Source organism: Leptodactylus fuscus, chromosome 5 (assembly GCF_031893055.1).
Source record: "Leptodactylus fuscus isolate aLepFus1 chromosome 5, aLepFus1.hap2, whole genome shotgun sequence".
Classification (NCBI taxonomy): Eukaryota; Metazoa; Chordata; class Amphibia; order Anura; family Leptodactylidae; genus Leptodactylus; species Leptodactylus fuscus.
This window is the reverse complement of record NC_134269.1, coordinates 83866084-83883776: the sequence shown is the minus strand read 5'-3', so window position 1 is coordinate 83883776 and position 17693 is coordinate 83866084. Positions and strand designations below refer to the sequence as shown.

At 40.9% G+C, this 17693-nt stretch overlaps 1 protein-coding gene across 2 annotated transcripts in view; it reads right to left on the bottom strand.

Annotated features, from left to right (window-relative positions):
• LARP6 (La ribonucleoprotein 6, translational regulator) overlaps window positions 1-17693 on the bottom strand; it is a 36483-nt gene that overhangs the window by 13881 nt on the left and 4909 nt on the right. The window contains exon 1 of one of the 2 annotated variants that reach the window (XM_075273592.1): window positions 1852-2170. The exons of the other annotated variant lie outside the window; for it this stretch is intronic. Coding sequence (XP_075129693.1) covers window positions 1852-1886 — 35 coding nt within the window. The 5' untranslated portion in view covers window positions 1887-2170. Of the gene's footprint in view, window positions 1-1851; window positions 2171-17693 lie in introns of those variants that run through there. 2 annotated transcript variants of the gene reach the window in all.

Below are 17693 nucleotides of genomic sequence, written 5' to 3'. Positions count from 1 at the left end.
ATTGATGACACACGTACTGCGCATGCCTGCGGCCATAGTGCCGACACCGCAAGTTCGCCGAACAGAGCGTACTGCACAGGTGTCCGACGTCAAGCAGAAGAAGGAAGGGGAGGATGCAGAAGAAGACAGAGGCGGCGCTGGAGTCGGTTTTTGAGCAGCAATGGGGACGCCCCCATCGCATCTCCTGCGCTGGGGGACGCCCCCATCGCTGCGAGAGAACTAATTAGCATACCGGTACAAACCGGTATTTCGAACGAACGGCGCGGCGGAGAGCACTTCCAAAGGTAGGAGACGAATAGCCTTTCTAAAGGCTATTCCGACGTGTTACCTAGAAAAAAAAGTTTTTTAATGGTAGAATCCCTTTAAAGGGTCTCTATCATTGGGAAAAGTCATTTTTAACTAATCACATCCTTGCATAGCCTTTAGAAAGGCTATTCCACACCTACCTTTAGTATGTAGATTGCCTCAGTGATGTGTGAGCAAGTCGGTTTTTATTCATATGCTAATGAGCTTCCAGCCAGCACAGGAAGTTCCCAGCAGCACTCGTCTCTGCTATTATCTCCTATTTGTGTGTGCAAACAGGAAGCTGAGTCATCAGCAGCAGCAGCAGTCTGTGCTGTATACACCCATAAGAAACAAAAGCAAAGAGGGTGCACGATGCATAGTGCACCCAGTCTAATTAGCATATGAATAAAACGGACTTATTCAGAAACCACTGAGGCAATTTACATACTAAAGGTAGGTGTGGAATAGCATTTCTAAAGGCTATGCAAGGATGTGATTAGTTAAAAATGACTTTTCCCAATGATAGAGCCCCTTTAAATTTATGACTGTAGCATGTAAGGGGTTTTAAAACATTGTATCCCCCTGATTGGCCCCCTCTCATGCTGCCCATGGGGTGTCAACCTGATGTCATGGCAACGTGGGATCTAATCAAGGACCTCAGAGCTGCCATCTTCATCTGTCTGCCTCTAGCATGATCATATAAATATATAAAAAATATATGGAATAAATGTGATAAAGTTGTACGTACACCAAGATACTACTAATGAAAAGTACATTTTTTTTCACCCTCCCAAAATTAGCTGATTCACACTATTTTTATTTATTTATTTATGTCAGGCTGAGCCCAGAGAAAAGAGATTCCTTGCCTAAAACAAAAACACGATGTGAAAGCATGATGCAAAATTAAAAAAGAATGTACTTGGGTATTGCTGTAATCCCAAGGCAGAATTTGTTTTACTGGTTTTGGAAATTTTCTTGGTTTTAGACTTGTAAGCCTTTTAACATCTTAAAAATATTTAAGTATATTCAAAAAAGATGGCAACATAAAGCAGGGATAAAACAATGATTAACTAATTTGGGTGGTTGGTTGATTGTCTGAAAAGCAGAATATTTAAAAATTGAGAATTCTTCTAAGAGTTTGTTACATTTCCAATTTCTCCTCCCCAATGAATAAATGTAAAACTTCTCAATCAACATTTACCACTAGCATGAAGTACAATGTGTCACAAAGAAACAATCTCAAAATCACTGTCAGTTAAAGTTCTTAGCACATGCTACATTGACAGATATGAAAAATAAAGATCTGTTGGGAAGAACACAGCAGCTAAGAGTTCATAGAGATGAATATTCAGTGGGGCTATGGACAGACTGTAAAATACTCCCAAACATTTTCATAACAGATAGCTTGTGGTTCTTGTATGTCCCTGGAGAGCCCTTAAGACAACTAGTCTGTGTAGAATATCAAGATAAGATGCCAGGCCTGATACATGCTATCTCATTTAGAGCATACATCTATAGTGAAGGAAAGTGGGTTACAATGTAACAATGTCTACTTAGGCACATTACCTGGAGACACTGTGTGATGAGAGACTCCGGAACATCTGGTCCTCTAGTATTACTCTAAAATAAGACAGTAAAGCCTCCGTACCAATGGACTATATAGCGCTCGCTGCCTTCATTTAATTAGACCGCTTTACTCAACCCATTATGTCAATATGACTTTGCGTTTCTGCGCCCAGACTATTCTGCCAGAGATTATGATCAGCGTGCAGGAGAAACACTAATCTGATTATCGGTTCCCTAGCAACAGATTCCACTTCATCTGCAGTGTTGTTTCTAGTCGCCAGCATCATCCCTCAAGATATTTCATTTACTAAATCATAGGTGTCTATTTATCACCGAGAGCCAGCTGTAGGACTGGGCAGAACCAGCCGACTGGGAGATGTGCCACAATATAAGTAGATGGCAGTCTACTCTAGGATGTGTGACTTATATAGGGAGCAGAAAACTTCCTTCAGACATTTGGCAAAAAGTCTCCACAGTTTGTGTGTGTTTTTTACATGTTTTTTTTTTTATATACGAACATTTTTTTTTTATTTTATTTTATTTTTTTAGGCATTTTATTGTAACTATAGCGAAGCCTAGCCTGAAAAAAACACCATAGCTAGAGAATGGTATATGTAGAAGAAAACAGTTCACAGATTGCAAAAAGTTACCCAGTTGTATTCCACCCACATATAAAGATTAGTGTAAATAGGGAAATAATCACTAAAACCTAAGGCCTGGTTCACATCTCAGTATTCTGCTTGGTGACCCCCTCCGAATGGAAAACCAAATGCATTAAAAAGTGGTGAGCGATGAAACCACACAGACCCCATAGACTATAATGGGGTCTGTGTGTTTTCCGCACAAATCATGTGGGGAGAAAAGTGCTTCTTGTAGCGCTTTTCTCTCCACATGATTTATGCAGACACCACGTGGAAAACATGTGGAGTACCAAACGCAGATGTGAACCAGGCCTAAATTCTGCTTATATAAATAAAAAAATAAAAAAAAACCTAAAGTCAGCAAAGTTATTACACTATTGTGATCAGTCACAGAGGGAATTGTACCTGCAGAGATGTTATTATACTGGATACAAACTATACCATTGCCCCCCCCCATTATCCTCTTTAAAACCAAAAAACATGTAAAAATTGTTATTACACTATTGTGATCAGTCACAGAGGGAATTGTATCTGCAGAGATGTTATTATACTGGATACAAACTATACCATTGCCCCCCCCCCCCCATTATCCTCTTTAAAACCAAAAAACATGTAAAAATTGTTTGACATGTTCGATGATATTTGCTTGGACGTTTTTGAAATTTGTATCTCTGCACCATCTTGATTTATGGAGCTGCGACTCCATTGCACCTAATGTACTATTGCATTTGTTTATTTCTCTGCTATTTTGTCAATAAACTCAAAATTAAAAAAAAAAAAAAACTATACCATTGCCTGCCTAACTAAAAACTTAATGTGAACACCCCCAACATGTTTCACTAACCAGGCGTCTTTAAGGGTATATACCAATAGAACTATAATTGTTATTACCCTTTATACCAAAGTTTGTAAAAAATAAAAATAAAACATGAAAAAAAAACTCTGCATGAAACCACCCACTGCAAAAAGATTACTGCATATCCATCCTTGCAGGGCAGAGAATCATGGCAATTTGTAAGGAATACTCTCTTATGTGGTTTCTGTGACACCATCCAGCTTCCCTTCATATCCGCTTCTGAATCTGCATTGAAAACCACATCAAATCGGCATGTGTGAATCCAGCCTTACTCAGACACTTACGTTTCAGTAAGTAGGCCTACATTCACAAGAGATGTAAAAAGAGGGGTTAGCTTCCAACATCTGTCATGACACTGGAGCTGGACAAGTACATTTTGTACCTGGCTAGACAATTAAATTATCCTGTCTGCTTTGTCACCACTAGAGGGGGCTTTGGAGAACACTGTACAATGAAGCCTTTCTGAAATTCTAATTCTTTGAGAAGACCATCTCCATATACAGACCAATTATATTATATATTATGCATGCTGGTCCTCTCCTTAGAAAATAACATCTTGCTACAAGACTTTTGGTGTATATATAAGTTTGATGTATATCGCAGAGAAGTTTCACTGGTGGCAAACTTGGTTCAATATATAATGAGAATGCAGTAAGTACTAAGCACCCTCTTGTGGCAGTTGAAGGAAGCCTGAATTTTACCATTAAAGCCCAGGCCCCACGTGGTTTTACAGTCCAGCAAATCCCATCCACACATTGTGGGAAAATACCCGCATGGAATAAGCTGCAATTTGCAAAACCGTTGCAGTTTTGTAAATTGCTTCATGTCCATTATATCTACGGAAACGTTGGAGGTTTCCCTATAGGCATAATAGAAGCAGAAAGTTAAGCAAAGGAAACTTCCATGGCCTTTCTGCGAAAAGCGTTGTACATTTTTGTGCATCCCTGTTCTTGAGAAAGAGAGATGTAGATCCCAGCGGTGGAACCCACATCTGTCAGATATTTATGGCATGATGTTGAAATGTTGTCACCACATTGCGTGGGTTTTGTCTGGGTACTCTGGTTTCCTCCCACATGTCAAAAAAATACTTATAGGTAAATTGACTTCCTTGTGGGTGTTGTGGAGGAGCGCCTGTGCAGCAGCCTTTAACTCTCCTATGCCACCATGCTTCCTACACTTTAAGTCCTGTGAGAAACACATTACAAATATCATTGTCATTAAAAGCTATGAGGAAACATAGAGCTGCAGGTAAAACAATGAGGAAAGTGTATGATATAATGTACAGTAGATAGGAAAAGCATTTAACTAGAGGGAGTAATGATGTTCACTACCAGGGATTATGGTAGCCATTACTCAAGGCCATGATTCAGATATTTTTCACTTGTTTTTACTAAAATTAGAAAGCTTTCTCCCTTGATAGTCCTGACGATGGAGGAGTACGTGACTCACTAATTTAATGTTCTTGTGGCGTGGTCTTCGTCAGTACTGGCTACGTGATGGCTGATCTCCAACTGTTTTCTAAACCTGGCACTGGAAGAGAGCAGTGTAAAATTTCAAAAACTCTGCAAATGTCAAGAGAAAAATATAGTTTGTGCCAAAATGCACAACCATACTTGTAGAACGCCTACTAGTTTAGACATTGCATCCAGATACCAAAATCTCCATGTTTCTAATTTAGGTACAGAAATCAGTATTCTATATATTAGGCTGTGTTCACACCATATGTATGTTTTCCTATCCCACAGTACAGGCATATTAGGCACCACTAAACATACACATCCAAACAAAACAAAACCAAGAGTAAAACTTAAAGTTGTTGTCAGCCAGCCACCATAGCACAGATAAGATCTGTGAAGATGGTGGTGGGGGAGGTAGCATCCCAGGGGGTGGAATGCTGCTTCAGATCACATGACTCAGGGATTGTTATGTTGCCATAACCCCCTGGTCCATCATCACACAATCCCTGAGACCAGATAAATAAATTACTACTCGTTGAACAACCCCTTAAAGGGAAAAGATTTAAAGGGGTTTTCTCATCCTCCTGTTTCAGCATCTTTGCCTGCTGTCTCCTCTTCTCCCTTCCTGTATTCCCCCCTCTCCTCCCAGTTTGACGAACAGGACACTACTGAAGTATCACAATACGTATGATTACTAGGAATCTAATACAAATGCAGATCAGATAATATGCACATAGCTGTGCGTTTACATAAAGAGATAACAGACAGAACTTTATCAGCAAACTGCAATTAGCTGAACTGATACAGCAGAGCTGTAGATAATAGTGAGAGCAGTGAGTGATGTCATTTGTCCTATCACATAAGTCTGTTGTTATAGAAACGCTGTGTAAACAAAGGGAGGAATAAGTTCACATAGCAGGAAAACAAAACAACATTGCAAAAGCAATATATTTAGGAAAAGTTTTCAATTTACATAAAGCTACCAGTATAGCTAGGATCCTTGAGATGGGAATTCCCCCTTTAAATTTCTGATGTTCTTCTAACTCTGCACAATAAAGAAAACCTAAAGAGGAACCAGCATGTAAAACTGTATGTACAGATGTAGTAAAGTTAACCTGTACTTCTGCAATTAAACTGCTACAGCATAATATCTTATCACTGGAGTCAACCAAAAACATTAAAAAGTCATTCAGAAGTATTTTTCCTATGACTTTTCAACGTTTTTTGTTGTCTCCTGTGATGACATGCTGCGCTGAAGCAGTTTAACCAATTGAAGGAGTTCAGGTTAACTTTGCTATAGCTGTACATTGGACCAAAGGCCAGTTTTCTATTATTCAGTAGGCTGACATAATCATGATTTATTCTTAGTTTCTAAGAAGAAAAGCGACAACCAATATGGCTACATTTTCTGTTGCCATCTGCAAAAATGGTCTATGCAATAAAACAGGACTGCCATGTTGAAGCAACACGAACATAATTACAAAACTGCTATTGCTGTAAATTCTGCTCTCCACATATCGGACAATTTCTGCATTTCGTATAGAAATCCTCTATAGTTGTACTGATAAGCCAGGTTTTATATTGTACAATGCATAAAAGCTACAGAAAACAAAAAGTGAAGACGCTGTCCATAGCAACCAGTCAGACTACAGCTTCATTATTTTTCAGTACAGATGCTATGTTCCAGATTTAGTATACTAAACACATGGTATAGAATAGCATGCTACTTTCATCTGGTCACATAGATAGCCACAGCACCTAGCAGGGCTCACAATTCCTATTAGTATGTGTTTGGTGTGTAGGAGGAAACCCAACAGGGAGAACATACAAACTCCTTGCAGATGTTGTCCTTGGCTGGATTCAAACCCAGGACTCCAGCGCTGCAAGACAACAGTGCTAACTGTGCTCAGTGTCACATTAAACGGGTATTGGCTATTAACAATTGTTCCCTGTCCACAAGCTAGGGAATAACTGTCTGACTAGTGCTGTTCTGATCATGAGAAGCTTCAAGGTCATGTATAAGTGCAACTGCTCCATTCAAATCTATGGTGTTTGTATGCTTCTCTTCTGCCGTCCCACAGATAAACGTGTGACTTACAGTAGCGTGGTCTCGGCAGTCAGACACAGACTAGACAATTATCACTTATCCTATGAATAACTTAGGGTGCATTCACACGGAATTTTGTGCCGCTGATGTTGCCACAATAACTCGAGTAAAGAATCAGTGTTGATTGATAGGATCCTTTAAAGTAACTAGAATTCCTCTTTAAGAGTACTATGCTGGAGGCCTACATTGTGAGGACCTCATTGACATAATATAGCATAGTCTTGCACTATTCCATATCAACAAGAAAAATAATACTTAAAAGACACTCTTTTATGGCCCATGTACACACCCGAGTTAGGGGCTGAGTTTATCACAGAATGCAGTCGGATGACGTTCAGCGTTACATCTATATGCATTCTGTTTATGTCTATGGGGCTTCTGGATCCATTCTATTCCAATAACACTGACGCTGGGTTCACACAAGCGTCCGGTCTCCGTTCTGAGGTTTCTGTCTTCTGCATGCAGAAGACGGAAACCTGTCAGACCGAGTCTGGTCGTGAGCGCCAATGAGCGTTTTATGCTCTGTGGCAAAACTGTTCTTCTTAAACCGGACACAAAGTCCTGCATGTCTGACTTTGTGTCCCGTTAAAAAAACAAACAAACAAAAAAAAAAAAAACGGTTCGACCGTGGAGAGCACAAAACACTCACAGGCGTTCACGGCATTCATTTGAATGGGTTTGAAATATGCCTGCAGGTTTCCGTCTCCTGCCCAGTTTCGGGCAGGAAATGGAAACCTGAAAGTGGAGACCCCGGGGCGCAGATGTGAACGAGCCCTGAGACGAATAAGACCTGCTCTATAATCATCTGTATAATTTTCTTACTGATATGGAATAATGTAAGATTATGCTATGCAAATAAGAAATAAGGTTCACACTATACACAGCCCTAAACCTTTGTCAGGTGAACAGAGCCCAGCAGATACATACACCAGGTGCTGTGAAATATAGGGTTAAATGTGAAGTGAGCAGGTTATTGTATATTCATTGTACAACTGGCTGCAGTCTATATTGCTGTGCAAGCATCTCTCTCTTTAGACAGCTGGCCTCCAGATCTCATTGAGCATGCTCCCACAACTTGTTCTTACTGGTTGTGGATTTTTTTTTTTGTAATGTTAAAGCAACAATTTTATACAAAAAAACAAGTTCAGTGTACAGGACAAGTTTTTACAAACTAATTCAACTAACCATTCAAAATTGAGAAATATCACTTGTAGAATCCCCAGTAATCCAATACACAGAGACATGAGTCACGGTAAGAGACTAATTGTGTCTCCTGCAGATTTACTGTACCCTTCAGGGAATTTTACTGCCGGAATACATGATATCCTCAGGGGGAGGATTTGCGAATGTAGATATATCTACCTGTCGCACAGACATCTAGCATAGGCATAATATTCCATGGTGACTTTAACTGGTATGTAATGCAGTATGGTTCCTAGGACTCATATATTTTGTGGTTGTGATAAATGCAGCTCAAGGGTTTGCCAGAAACCATGAATTCCCCTCATTGACGCTTTCCAGGAAAAGCAAGAGTTGAATTCAAGGACAAACGATAAAGGGGAGAAGTTTATAAATGAATGAAAAACCAAAAAATAAAATATTTTTGTATCTTATGCTGGGTTCACACCAGCGTTCGGTGTCCGTAGTCAGGTTTCCATCTTCTGCCGACAGAAGACGCAAACCTGTCAGACTGTGAGCGTTTTGAGCTTTCTGCGGCAAAACTGGACACAAAGTTCTGCATGTCTAACTTTGTGTCCGGTTACGCTCGCGTCGGTCATGGCCGGACACTTTTCATACCCATTCAAATGTGTTTGAAAATTGCTTGCAGGTTTCCGTTTCCTGCCCAGTTTCGGGCAGGAAACGAAAACCTGTATGAATGGAGACCGGGTGCAGATGTGAACGAGCCCTTACATGTACATTGATATAAAAAAGTGAGACTCCTTCTTCCTTGCATCTTTTAAACCAGAAGTTTTAATACAGACCATTAACCTTTGTCAGATTATATGAAATCTATTAAACATAGCACTGCTAGGAGATGACCATTTGTTAGGCTTCTTCTGGTTATATATCCTTCTTATATTTATTTCCTTCCTTTTCTTACAACAATTGGGTTCCAGAAAATATCAAACACGTGTCAGAGTGAGGCGCTTCAAAACAGATCCCATTGACTTCAATGGGTGCCGGTTTACGCGCGCTACACATTAAACTCAATGGGAGGCTTTTTTTTTACCTATTGCTTTCAAAGTGATACGCGCTATCCACATATGGCAACAACATACGGCCTTATGCCATTCTATGTGGTTGTCAAACATGACTGTCTGTGTCCTAAGGTTACAGGAAGATGATCTGGCATATTTATGATGCCATGAACACTGCCATCATTTGCAGTGGCTCTCTTTTCTCTTTCCTACACAGACCAAGTGCTACATCTTTCTTCTGTAAACTTAGGAGGCGTTCACACTTGCACCACTATCCGCCTGCCATGTTTCCATTCTAATCCCTGGAGAAACTTGCCGGAGGTCAGTTTAAAAACCAATTACAACCCAAAACTGCTGGTGTTTGTTTGCAGCCTATCCGTAATAAAAGTTTTTTGTTTTTTTTTGCATAGACGACTTTGCGTCCATGCAAAAAAAAACAGTTTCACCACAGAGAGGCTGCAAATGTGTTTTTAAACTAACTGCCAGCGAGCTGTCCCCTATGCAGTTTCTCCAGGGATTAGGACGGAAGCACGGCAGGCACACAGGGGTGCAAGTGTGAACGTCCCCTTAGTCATGGTACCATTCATTCTTTAGACTGGTGGGATCCCAACATTTATAATATTTGTACTTCTGGAAGTGAAAGGATGAAGGAACTAAACTGCAGAGACCAACAGAAAGCTACATGCTAAAAACTACCGTAAGTAACCATAGACTGTAGGCAATACATAACTATGAGAAGGGCAAAGCTCATGGAAAAGGAGGAAGAGAATAGCAGTGGACTAGATTTCCATAACTGCAGTGTAAATAGATTACATAAATGGATTCTCTCGGGACCTGAGAGCGGAAGTCTTGTTACCAGGAAATGCTTCTTTTACGTAGCCAGATGCAGACAAATTGTTTGTGTCATTCTCAATGGTTGCTTCTCATAGAGTGTTGAGAAATTACATTCTCCTTTGTCATTTTTTTCTGCTATTAGATTCTTTACAATTGATGAGGTCTGCTCCAATAGTATTCTGAGGGTGCCATATTAAACACATGTGGAAACCTAGAACTGCTTCCCTTATAAAAGTTAGTGACGCATGAGTGGATTAGAGATGACACAAGAATGGAATGGACTCTTGTCAGAAAACTGCGGTAACGTCTATAAGTCTGTTGCCAGAGGCACAAAAGCCTCAGCCCTCCTATCCCCACCCACATTCACATGATCAGATCTTGAGGCGCACATTTGACATATAATGAGCCTTGCAGTTTTCTTCTTTTCTCCTCAGCCATTCAAGTCTATGGAGCTGTGAAAAAAATGTTTGCAAATGTTATCTGCAGTGGCGTAACTACCGGGGTAGCAGCTGCCACAGGGCCTGGGACATTAGGGGCCCGGCGACAGCTGCTACCACTGCGTTTACTTCTGGGGGGTTTTAGTAAGCCGTTACTGGCTGGAGTTAAACCAAGTATAATGATTGGAGGGCCAGGAGAGGTAACGGAACATAAAAAACAGTGTTACTTACCTCTCCGCGCTCTGGGCATGCTTCAGGCCTATTTGCGTGACGTCACATGACCGGGACCTGCGTCCATATGCGGCGCAACGCAGGCCCCCCAGTCACATGACGTCCCGGATGTCATGAAAGATGGCCGACAGTGGCAGAGAATACAGCGGAGCTGGGAGATAGGTAAGTAACAGTGGTTTTTATATTTTTATCCCCCCTGGGTCTCCGATTATTATACTCTGGGGTCTGAAAAATGAATAATTGTTCATGGGTGTTCACAATGGATCATAATACTGTGTTTAAAGGCCACTATGGGGAATAATACTGTGTGCAGGGGCCACTATGGGGCATTATAGTGTGTGCAGAAATGTGGGGGGAGGGGGGGGGATGGGTCGCCATTCCTAGTTACGCCACTGGTTATTTGTGTGCTGTCCATGTTTCACCAGTTTTTAAGACTCAGTGCTAGGTGATGCTGTGAATTAACTACAGTATTTTTTCTCTTGTTTGCAAAAAAAAAAAAAAAAAAAAAAAAGACACAAGGATCAAAAATAGAAATAGAGTAGTATGTACAATGTGGTAGTAGTAAATCTACCCCAATGATTCCCATAACAAGCAGACACTAGTTAATCCTGTTGTCTCCAGTTGGCCATGGATGCGACAGTAACAATCCATCTGTTTATGATCATTACGGAGACTGTGGTACTAGTGTTATCACTGCACTTCGAGTGTTTATACAATGACGCAACACATACTGTAGTTACTTTTGCTGCAAGATTTTGTGCCATATCCAGCTGTTTTTGGGACTTTCTGGATCAGGAGATGCTTATTGCCATAGCCAGCTTCTTTTCCACTAGATGCGTCTACTGCAGCTTGTGCAGCAGGAAGAACGTGATCAGATGAAAATAACAGGGACGCCGCATTTAGGGCTGCCCTGTAAATTAGAAATAGATGGCCATTAAGATAATCCTGTCTATCTGCAGCCATACACTGCCATTGATTTATTTAAAAGCCAGATCTCACATACTGTATGGATCAATAATTTCCTCTGGCTGGCAGCTTGACAAAAGGCAGCTTGTGATAAATCCTGGAGATCCCTGCAGTGTTTATCCTGAGAAGATGCTAGTTATACATGCAAATTACATAGATGGCATTACATGAATGGAGCTGCTGCTGCTGCTGTGTCTGTTCCTTATGCTATGGTTTATCGGATCTCGAGTAGTTACGTAACAGCTTTGTAATCTTAACTCCAAATCTTTCCCATTATAGCTGGAAAACTAAGATTTGCTGCACTGAATTACATCATACGGGTTTTCCACATATAAATATCAGTGACGTTTCTGTAGAAGTGTTTTACCACAGATGTTAACTTAAAGGGGTTTTCCTATGTCAGTAATCCGAGATAACCCTGTAGCTTTTTGTACATCTTTTTTCACCCTTTGTCCCCATCTGTATGTATAAGGTATACTACTACTGGTTATGGTCACATTCAGTGCCTGCACTTGTACAGTTCCTATTCTGCCTTCACTTTCAGTGCTAGGTAGAGGGTAGTGTCGAAAAGAAGCCAAGAAAATTATATATTAATATATGAAAGTGGATTTGAGGTTTCATTTTCATCAGAGATTACAGCTAGTCAAAGACAAGATGGGAATAAACCTTGGAGGAAACCCTAAGGGGTTGTTATACTGAGTACCACAGCATCTTCAGTGTAGATTCTACATCTTAGACGGCAGAGACTGAGTTCAGATCTGGGCCTGGTTTCTGTTCGGGGATTCCGTTCCCCACTCCTCTTGAAAAATGCAGAGAAAAGTCCTGCTTGCATTTTTTGAGTAGAAACCCAGCAAATCCCATCATAGTCTATGGGGGCTGCGGGTTTTCGTGGGTAACCACGTTTTAAGCACATTGGGTTTCTGTTTATCAGGTTCCCAAGTCGACCGGAAGAACAGAAACCTGAACACAGGCATGAACCTAGCATAACATTACAAATTCCTTATAACATGACAACTGCTTTAGAAATGGCCCAATGATTATAATGGCTTGTGGCCTGTGACCAAAATGGGCCAGTGAGCTGTCCATTGTAAATACAGGCAGAAGGACTCTCATCTGAATAAGACCTAAACTTACACAATTTCAGGGGTTCACAGACGACATGTATGCTAAAAATATCTCCTTTTATACAGTAATGTGCTCATAGATTTCAGCGGTCAGACGTAGCATATATTTGACCTGTTTACATATTAAACAAATGCCCAAATTGTGAACTGTATGTTGTTACTTAATTTAGACATTGCAGACATACAACTATATTAGCAAACAGTTGCTTACATTATGGCATCATTTTGGCAAGACTGTTTAAGACCTGGTAAATCTTTGTACCTAGCTTTAGACTGACTCTTGCTACAGGGGATGGCAAGCATTATGGCAGAGTCCTGTGTCCTATGCATCTGCTGGACCCTGAATTCTGTATTTTCTCACACAAGGAGGAAATACAGCACATTATATTTTTATACCTTGGGTTTGGTGTGGTTTTTATTTTACATTTTCACAATACTCCATCCAAGTGAATACAACTAAAAATCTCATTCTCATTTAACACTTTAGAACTGAATAGTGTCTGTGGGATATCTATAGGGTTAACCCATGGGACTAGGGTGTCTTAAGGTAAAGGTTCAAAACCTCCATGGAATCCGCAGCAATAACTGACATGTTGCATTTTTCAAACCCGCAGCATGACTTGCATGTCACAAACCATGTCCAAGTGTAGAGTTAAAATGTGTGTGTGTGTGTGTGTGTGTGTGTATCTGCATGTCATCAATTTCTTGCTCTTCCCTATACTAACACAATAGGACAAGTGTATTAAAGAGGATCTTCAATTCCAATACAAATTGGGGACTTATTTATGTGAAGGGCAGGATATAGGAACAATGGCAGAAAAATACCGTACATACTCGAGTATAAGCCCCCTCGGCTTATACTCCAGTCAAGCAAAAAAAATAATTTTTTTTTTTTTTTGTGGTAGTGATGGGGGTCTATGTACAGCCGCAATAGTAATGTATAGAATCTCCCATAAAATAGAAAAAAAAAAAAAAAAAAAACTTTAAAAAAAAATAAAAATGTTCAAAATCTCTCCTTTCCCTAGAATACATATAAAAGTAGAAAATGACTGTGAAACACATACACATTAGATATCCCTGTGTCTGAATGTGCCCGTTCCACTGAATATAGGGTATCTGCAGTGCTCCTGTTCCGTGGTAAGGAGTTAATAGGAGCACTGCAGATACCCTATATTCAGCCAGGCTGAATTCCAAGTGGGGTGGGGGTGGGGGGGAAACCCAGTCCTCAAGCTCAGGGGAGGGGCAGACAGACAACCAAAACACCCCATCCCCTTCCCCAGCAACTACTGCGCCCAAAAACTCCGACCATTTTAATTTTTGAAATTCTCCAGTAGCTGCTGCATCCCCCCCCCCCCCCGGCTTATACTCGAGTCAATAAGTTTCCCCAGTTTTTTGCGATAAAATTAGAGGCCTCGCTTATATTCGGGTCGGCTTATACTCGAGTATATACGGTAATAAAAGAAACTTTGCTTACTAGTTATATCCAGCACCGCTGAAACCGTTCTCTGTGCTGTGCTTTATTTACTTGGCTGTAGCAATGATGTCACATCGACAACACATAACCACTGCAACCAATTGCAGGCCTCAGTGGTGTAAGGGTACTTTTGTTTTATTTGTCACCATTCCCCCATTTTATGGAAACTGAACACCCCCTTTGGTGGTGAGTAAAAACTGTGTGGCTAATATCTGAGATCAGCTGGACATCTTTCACCTTTGTAAATTCATGTCTATGGATACATTCAGGTAGTCCTACCCTTACGGTGATCTTAGTTTGGCTCACTGGTTCCTGCAGCTGCGTTCTGCTAATTCAGAATACCCATTTTGAAAGACATTCAGAACAGACCCTCAAGGTAGTGTAGTTGTTAGGAAACAGAAATGTTAAATATGCTTGACAATATTCAGGACTTTTTATGCCAAATTTACTAAAAACAAACAAAAAATAATTCTATTGAGTATTATCTGTAAGAGCTAGTGCAGGGGTAGGGAACCTTTGGCTCTCCAGCTGCTGTGAAACTACAACTCCCATCATGCTCCATTTACTTCCATGGGAGTTCCCAGAACAGCAGAGCCAGTATGCATGCTGGGAGTTGTAGTTTTGCAACAGCCGGAGAGCCGTACGTTCCCTACCCCTGAGCTAGTGTAAGTAAAATGTGGCAAAATCTCTAGTAACAAACCCAATTTCCTATCGACACCTACATTTTTTTTTTAGAGGATCTTGGATTCTTGGGGTGCCGTGGGGTGTATTTCATGGCAAAATACAAAACTTAGATCAGGTGTAAACGCCACAGCATATACCACGGCGTTTTACAGTCATGGAAAAGTGAATGGGATTCGCTAGAACAGAAAAATACGTGCAATGGAAATGCTGTGTTTTCCAAAACCTCTGCGTCTGGAAATCGCAGCATATTAATTATACCTACGGAAATGCTGGCGGTTTCCCTATAGGTATAATGGAAGCAGTGAAAAGCGCTACGGGAAAAAACCGCAATGTGTGTCTGCTGTTTTGTTTTTTTACAGTGCTTTTAACTGAAGGCCACTTAAGATAGCAGTGATCTTGTCCTTCGTCACAAAGGGGCCGTCATGCCATCCCATATTCCAAAGACATACTGATAGGGAAAAAATGTGCATTGTGAACTCTGTGGGGCTCACAATCTACATAAAAAAAAAAAAAAAAAAAGGGGGCCGTCATGCGATACAGGAACATCAGGGTCGGGAACCCATGGAAATGGTAGGACAACATGCGCACTTATACAGACAATACGCCATTCTTCATTTGGTTGAGAACAGATTCAGTCTTTATTTAGAAAGCGAACACTATGAGTTACCAGAACCACTATCCCTTTCTCAAGTGCATGAAATGATTCCAAGGATATTATTCTCCACTCCTAGGATAGTGAATAGTGCTCGATTTCTGAATAAAGATTGAATCTGTCATGAAGTGTGACATATTGTCTGTATAAATGTGTGTGTTGTCCTGCCAGTTCCATGGGTTGCTGACCCTGATGTGCCTGTTTCTCAGATGTGTGTGACTGTAGGCAAAGTGCTTAGCATTTGACCACACAAACTGAGTACTCTCTCTACACTCCTTTTTACAAGAATCCTGTCTGACAAATTTCATGTGAAAAAAAAAAAATCAAGAATACAGTAAGACAGACATGAATATCCCACACTGCAACATTGTGTACTCTATTGTGGCCAACTTGTCCAAAGTGCTGTTCTCTAACTGAAGACAAAAGCATGGCAAGAGATGTAGCTGGCACATATTTCAGTGTGGTTACGGCTATCCTGTGCTGCTTCATGGGCACAGAGAACAGCTACACTCTGGTTATCACTGCGTAGCTATTATACGTACATCAAGGGATAGAGAACCTGTACAAAGTAAGCCTTAGGTACTGCCAGCAACCACAATGATCACGTAGTCACAAAGAAAGGGTGAGGAAACAAGGTAAGACTAGGGAGAGCCTCAAGACATGCTAAGGTGACCCTTGCAGCATGGGTGGTAGGGTTGGGTCATCTAAGGGAGGTTGGACGCTTATGGGTGCCAGTGCTACAATCTGAGGGGTCCTTGAACTGGACTGTTCAATGTAAATAGTGGTGTCAGCCACAATTTTTTACATCAAAATAGTTGTGTAGTTGTTGTTGGAGTTTATTAGGTCAGGTGTATGCTTTAATACAAACAGCCCTTGCTAAGAAACTTCAGGACTTTCAGTCAATGGCTTCAGGGACCCCACTGCTCAAGATCTAACCAGCGCTTTCTTATCAGACTGAAACTTCTGCTCTGACCACCTTATTACTCTACTCTGGAGAGCTGAATTCAAGCCACAAGTTGGTCATTCACGTTTTACTGCATTTTTTGTGTAACTGTGTCCTACAAGCCCCAAGGTATCTGCACCCTTTAAGGGCACACAATAGCTTTTGTAGCTCCAGTTACATATAATAAAGGAGACTTTCTGAAAGTATATATACTTCATAGAGTACACATGATTGACATTCCTAGAGTGATCACAGTGCTGATTTTGGGGACTATAGATAGAAGGGGCATTATTTATGTGACATCCACTTATATAGGAAAGATAAAAAAGTCTTCATAGCTGCAATTTCACATGTAGGGGTGTGATGCGGCTAAACAAATACAGACCCCCCTCCCCCCCAAGCTGAGTGTACAGGAAATAGATTTTAGGTGTATTTTCAGTAATGACGTGAAACTGATCAGCCATAACATTAAAACTAACGAGTGGCACCAATTGCACCTGTCAAGTGGTGGGATATATTAGATACCAACTGAATAGTCAGGTGATGAAGTTGATGTACTGAAATTTGGGAAATGGGAATTCACACGGAGTAACGTGGCGCTGATTCTGGCACGATAACTCGCGTAAGAATCAGAGCTGCAAAACAGAATCTCATTGACTTCAATGTGTTCCGTTTAACACACGTAACACATTGAAATCAATGGGTTAAAAAGCCTCCCATTGATTTCAATGTGTTACGTGCGTTAGATGGAACCCATTGAGGTCAATGGGATTCTGTTTTGCAGCGCCGATTCTTACGTGAGTTATTGTGCCAGAATCAGTGCCACGTTACGTTGTGAATGCCCCCTAAGAATCTGAGTGACTGACACAGGACAAATTATCTGGCTAGATAACTAGAGTCTGAGACTCTCCAAAGTGGTAGTATTTGTGGGGTGTTTATGGCATTCAGTAGTTAGTGCCTACCAAAAGTTGATCATAGAATACCAAAAGTTGATCAAAGAAGGACAACTGGCAGCAAGGTGAAAGGTCAGCCCGTCTAGGTCAACCCCAGTGAAGAGATAACTAAGCATAAATTATTAGAAAGTTAATGCTCTCTGACAAGTTCTACACCGATTTTGTGCGGAAAGCTGGAGGACCCCATTATAGTCTATGGGGTAAATGGGTAACCAAGTAGATAAGTAGGGTCAGAGCAGGATCTTGGAGCATTAGAAGGTGGTCTGATGAATCTCATTTCCAGGT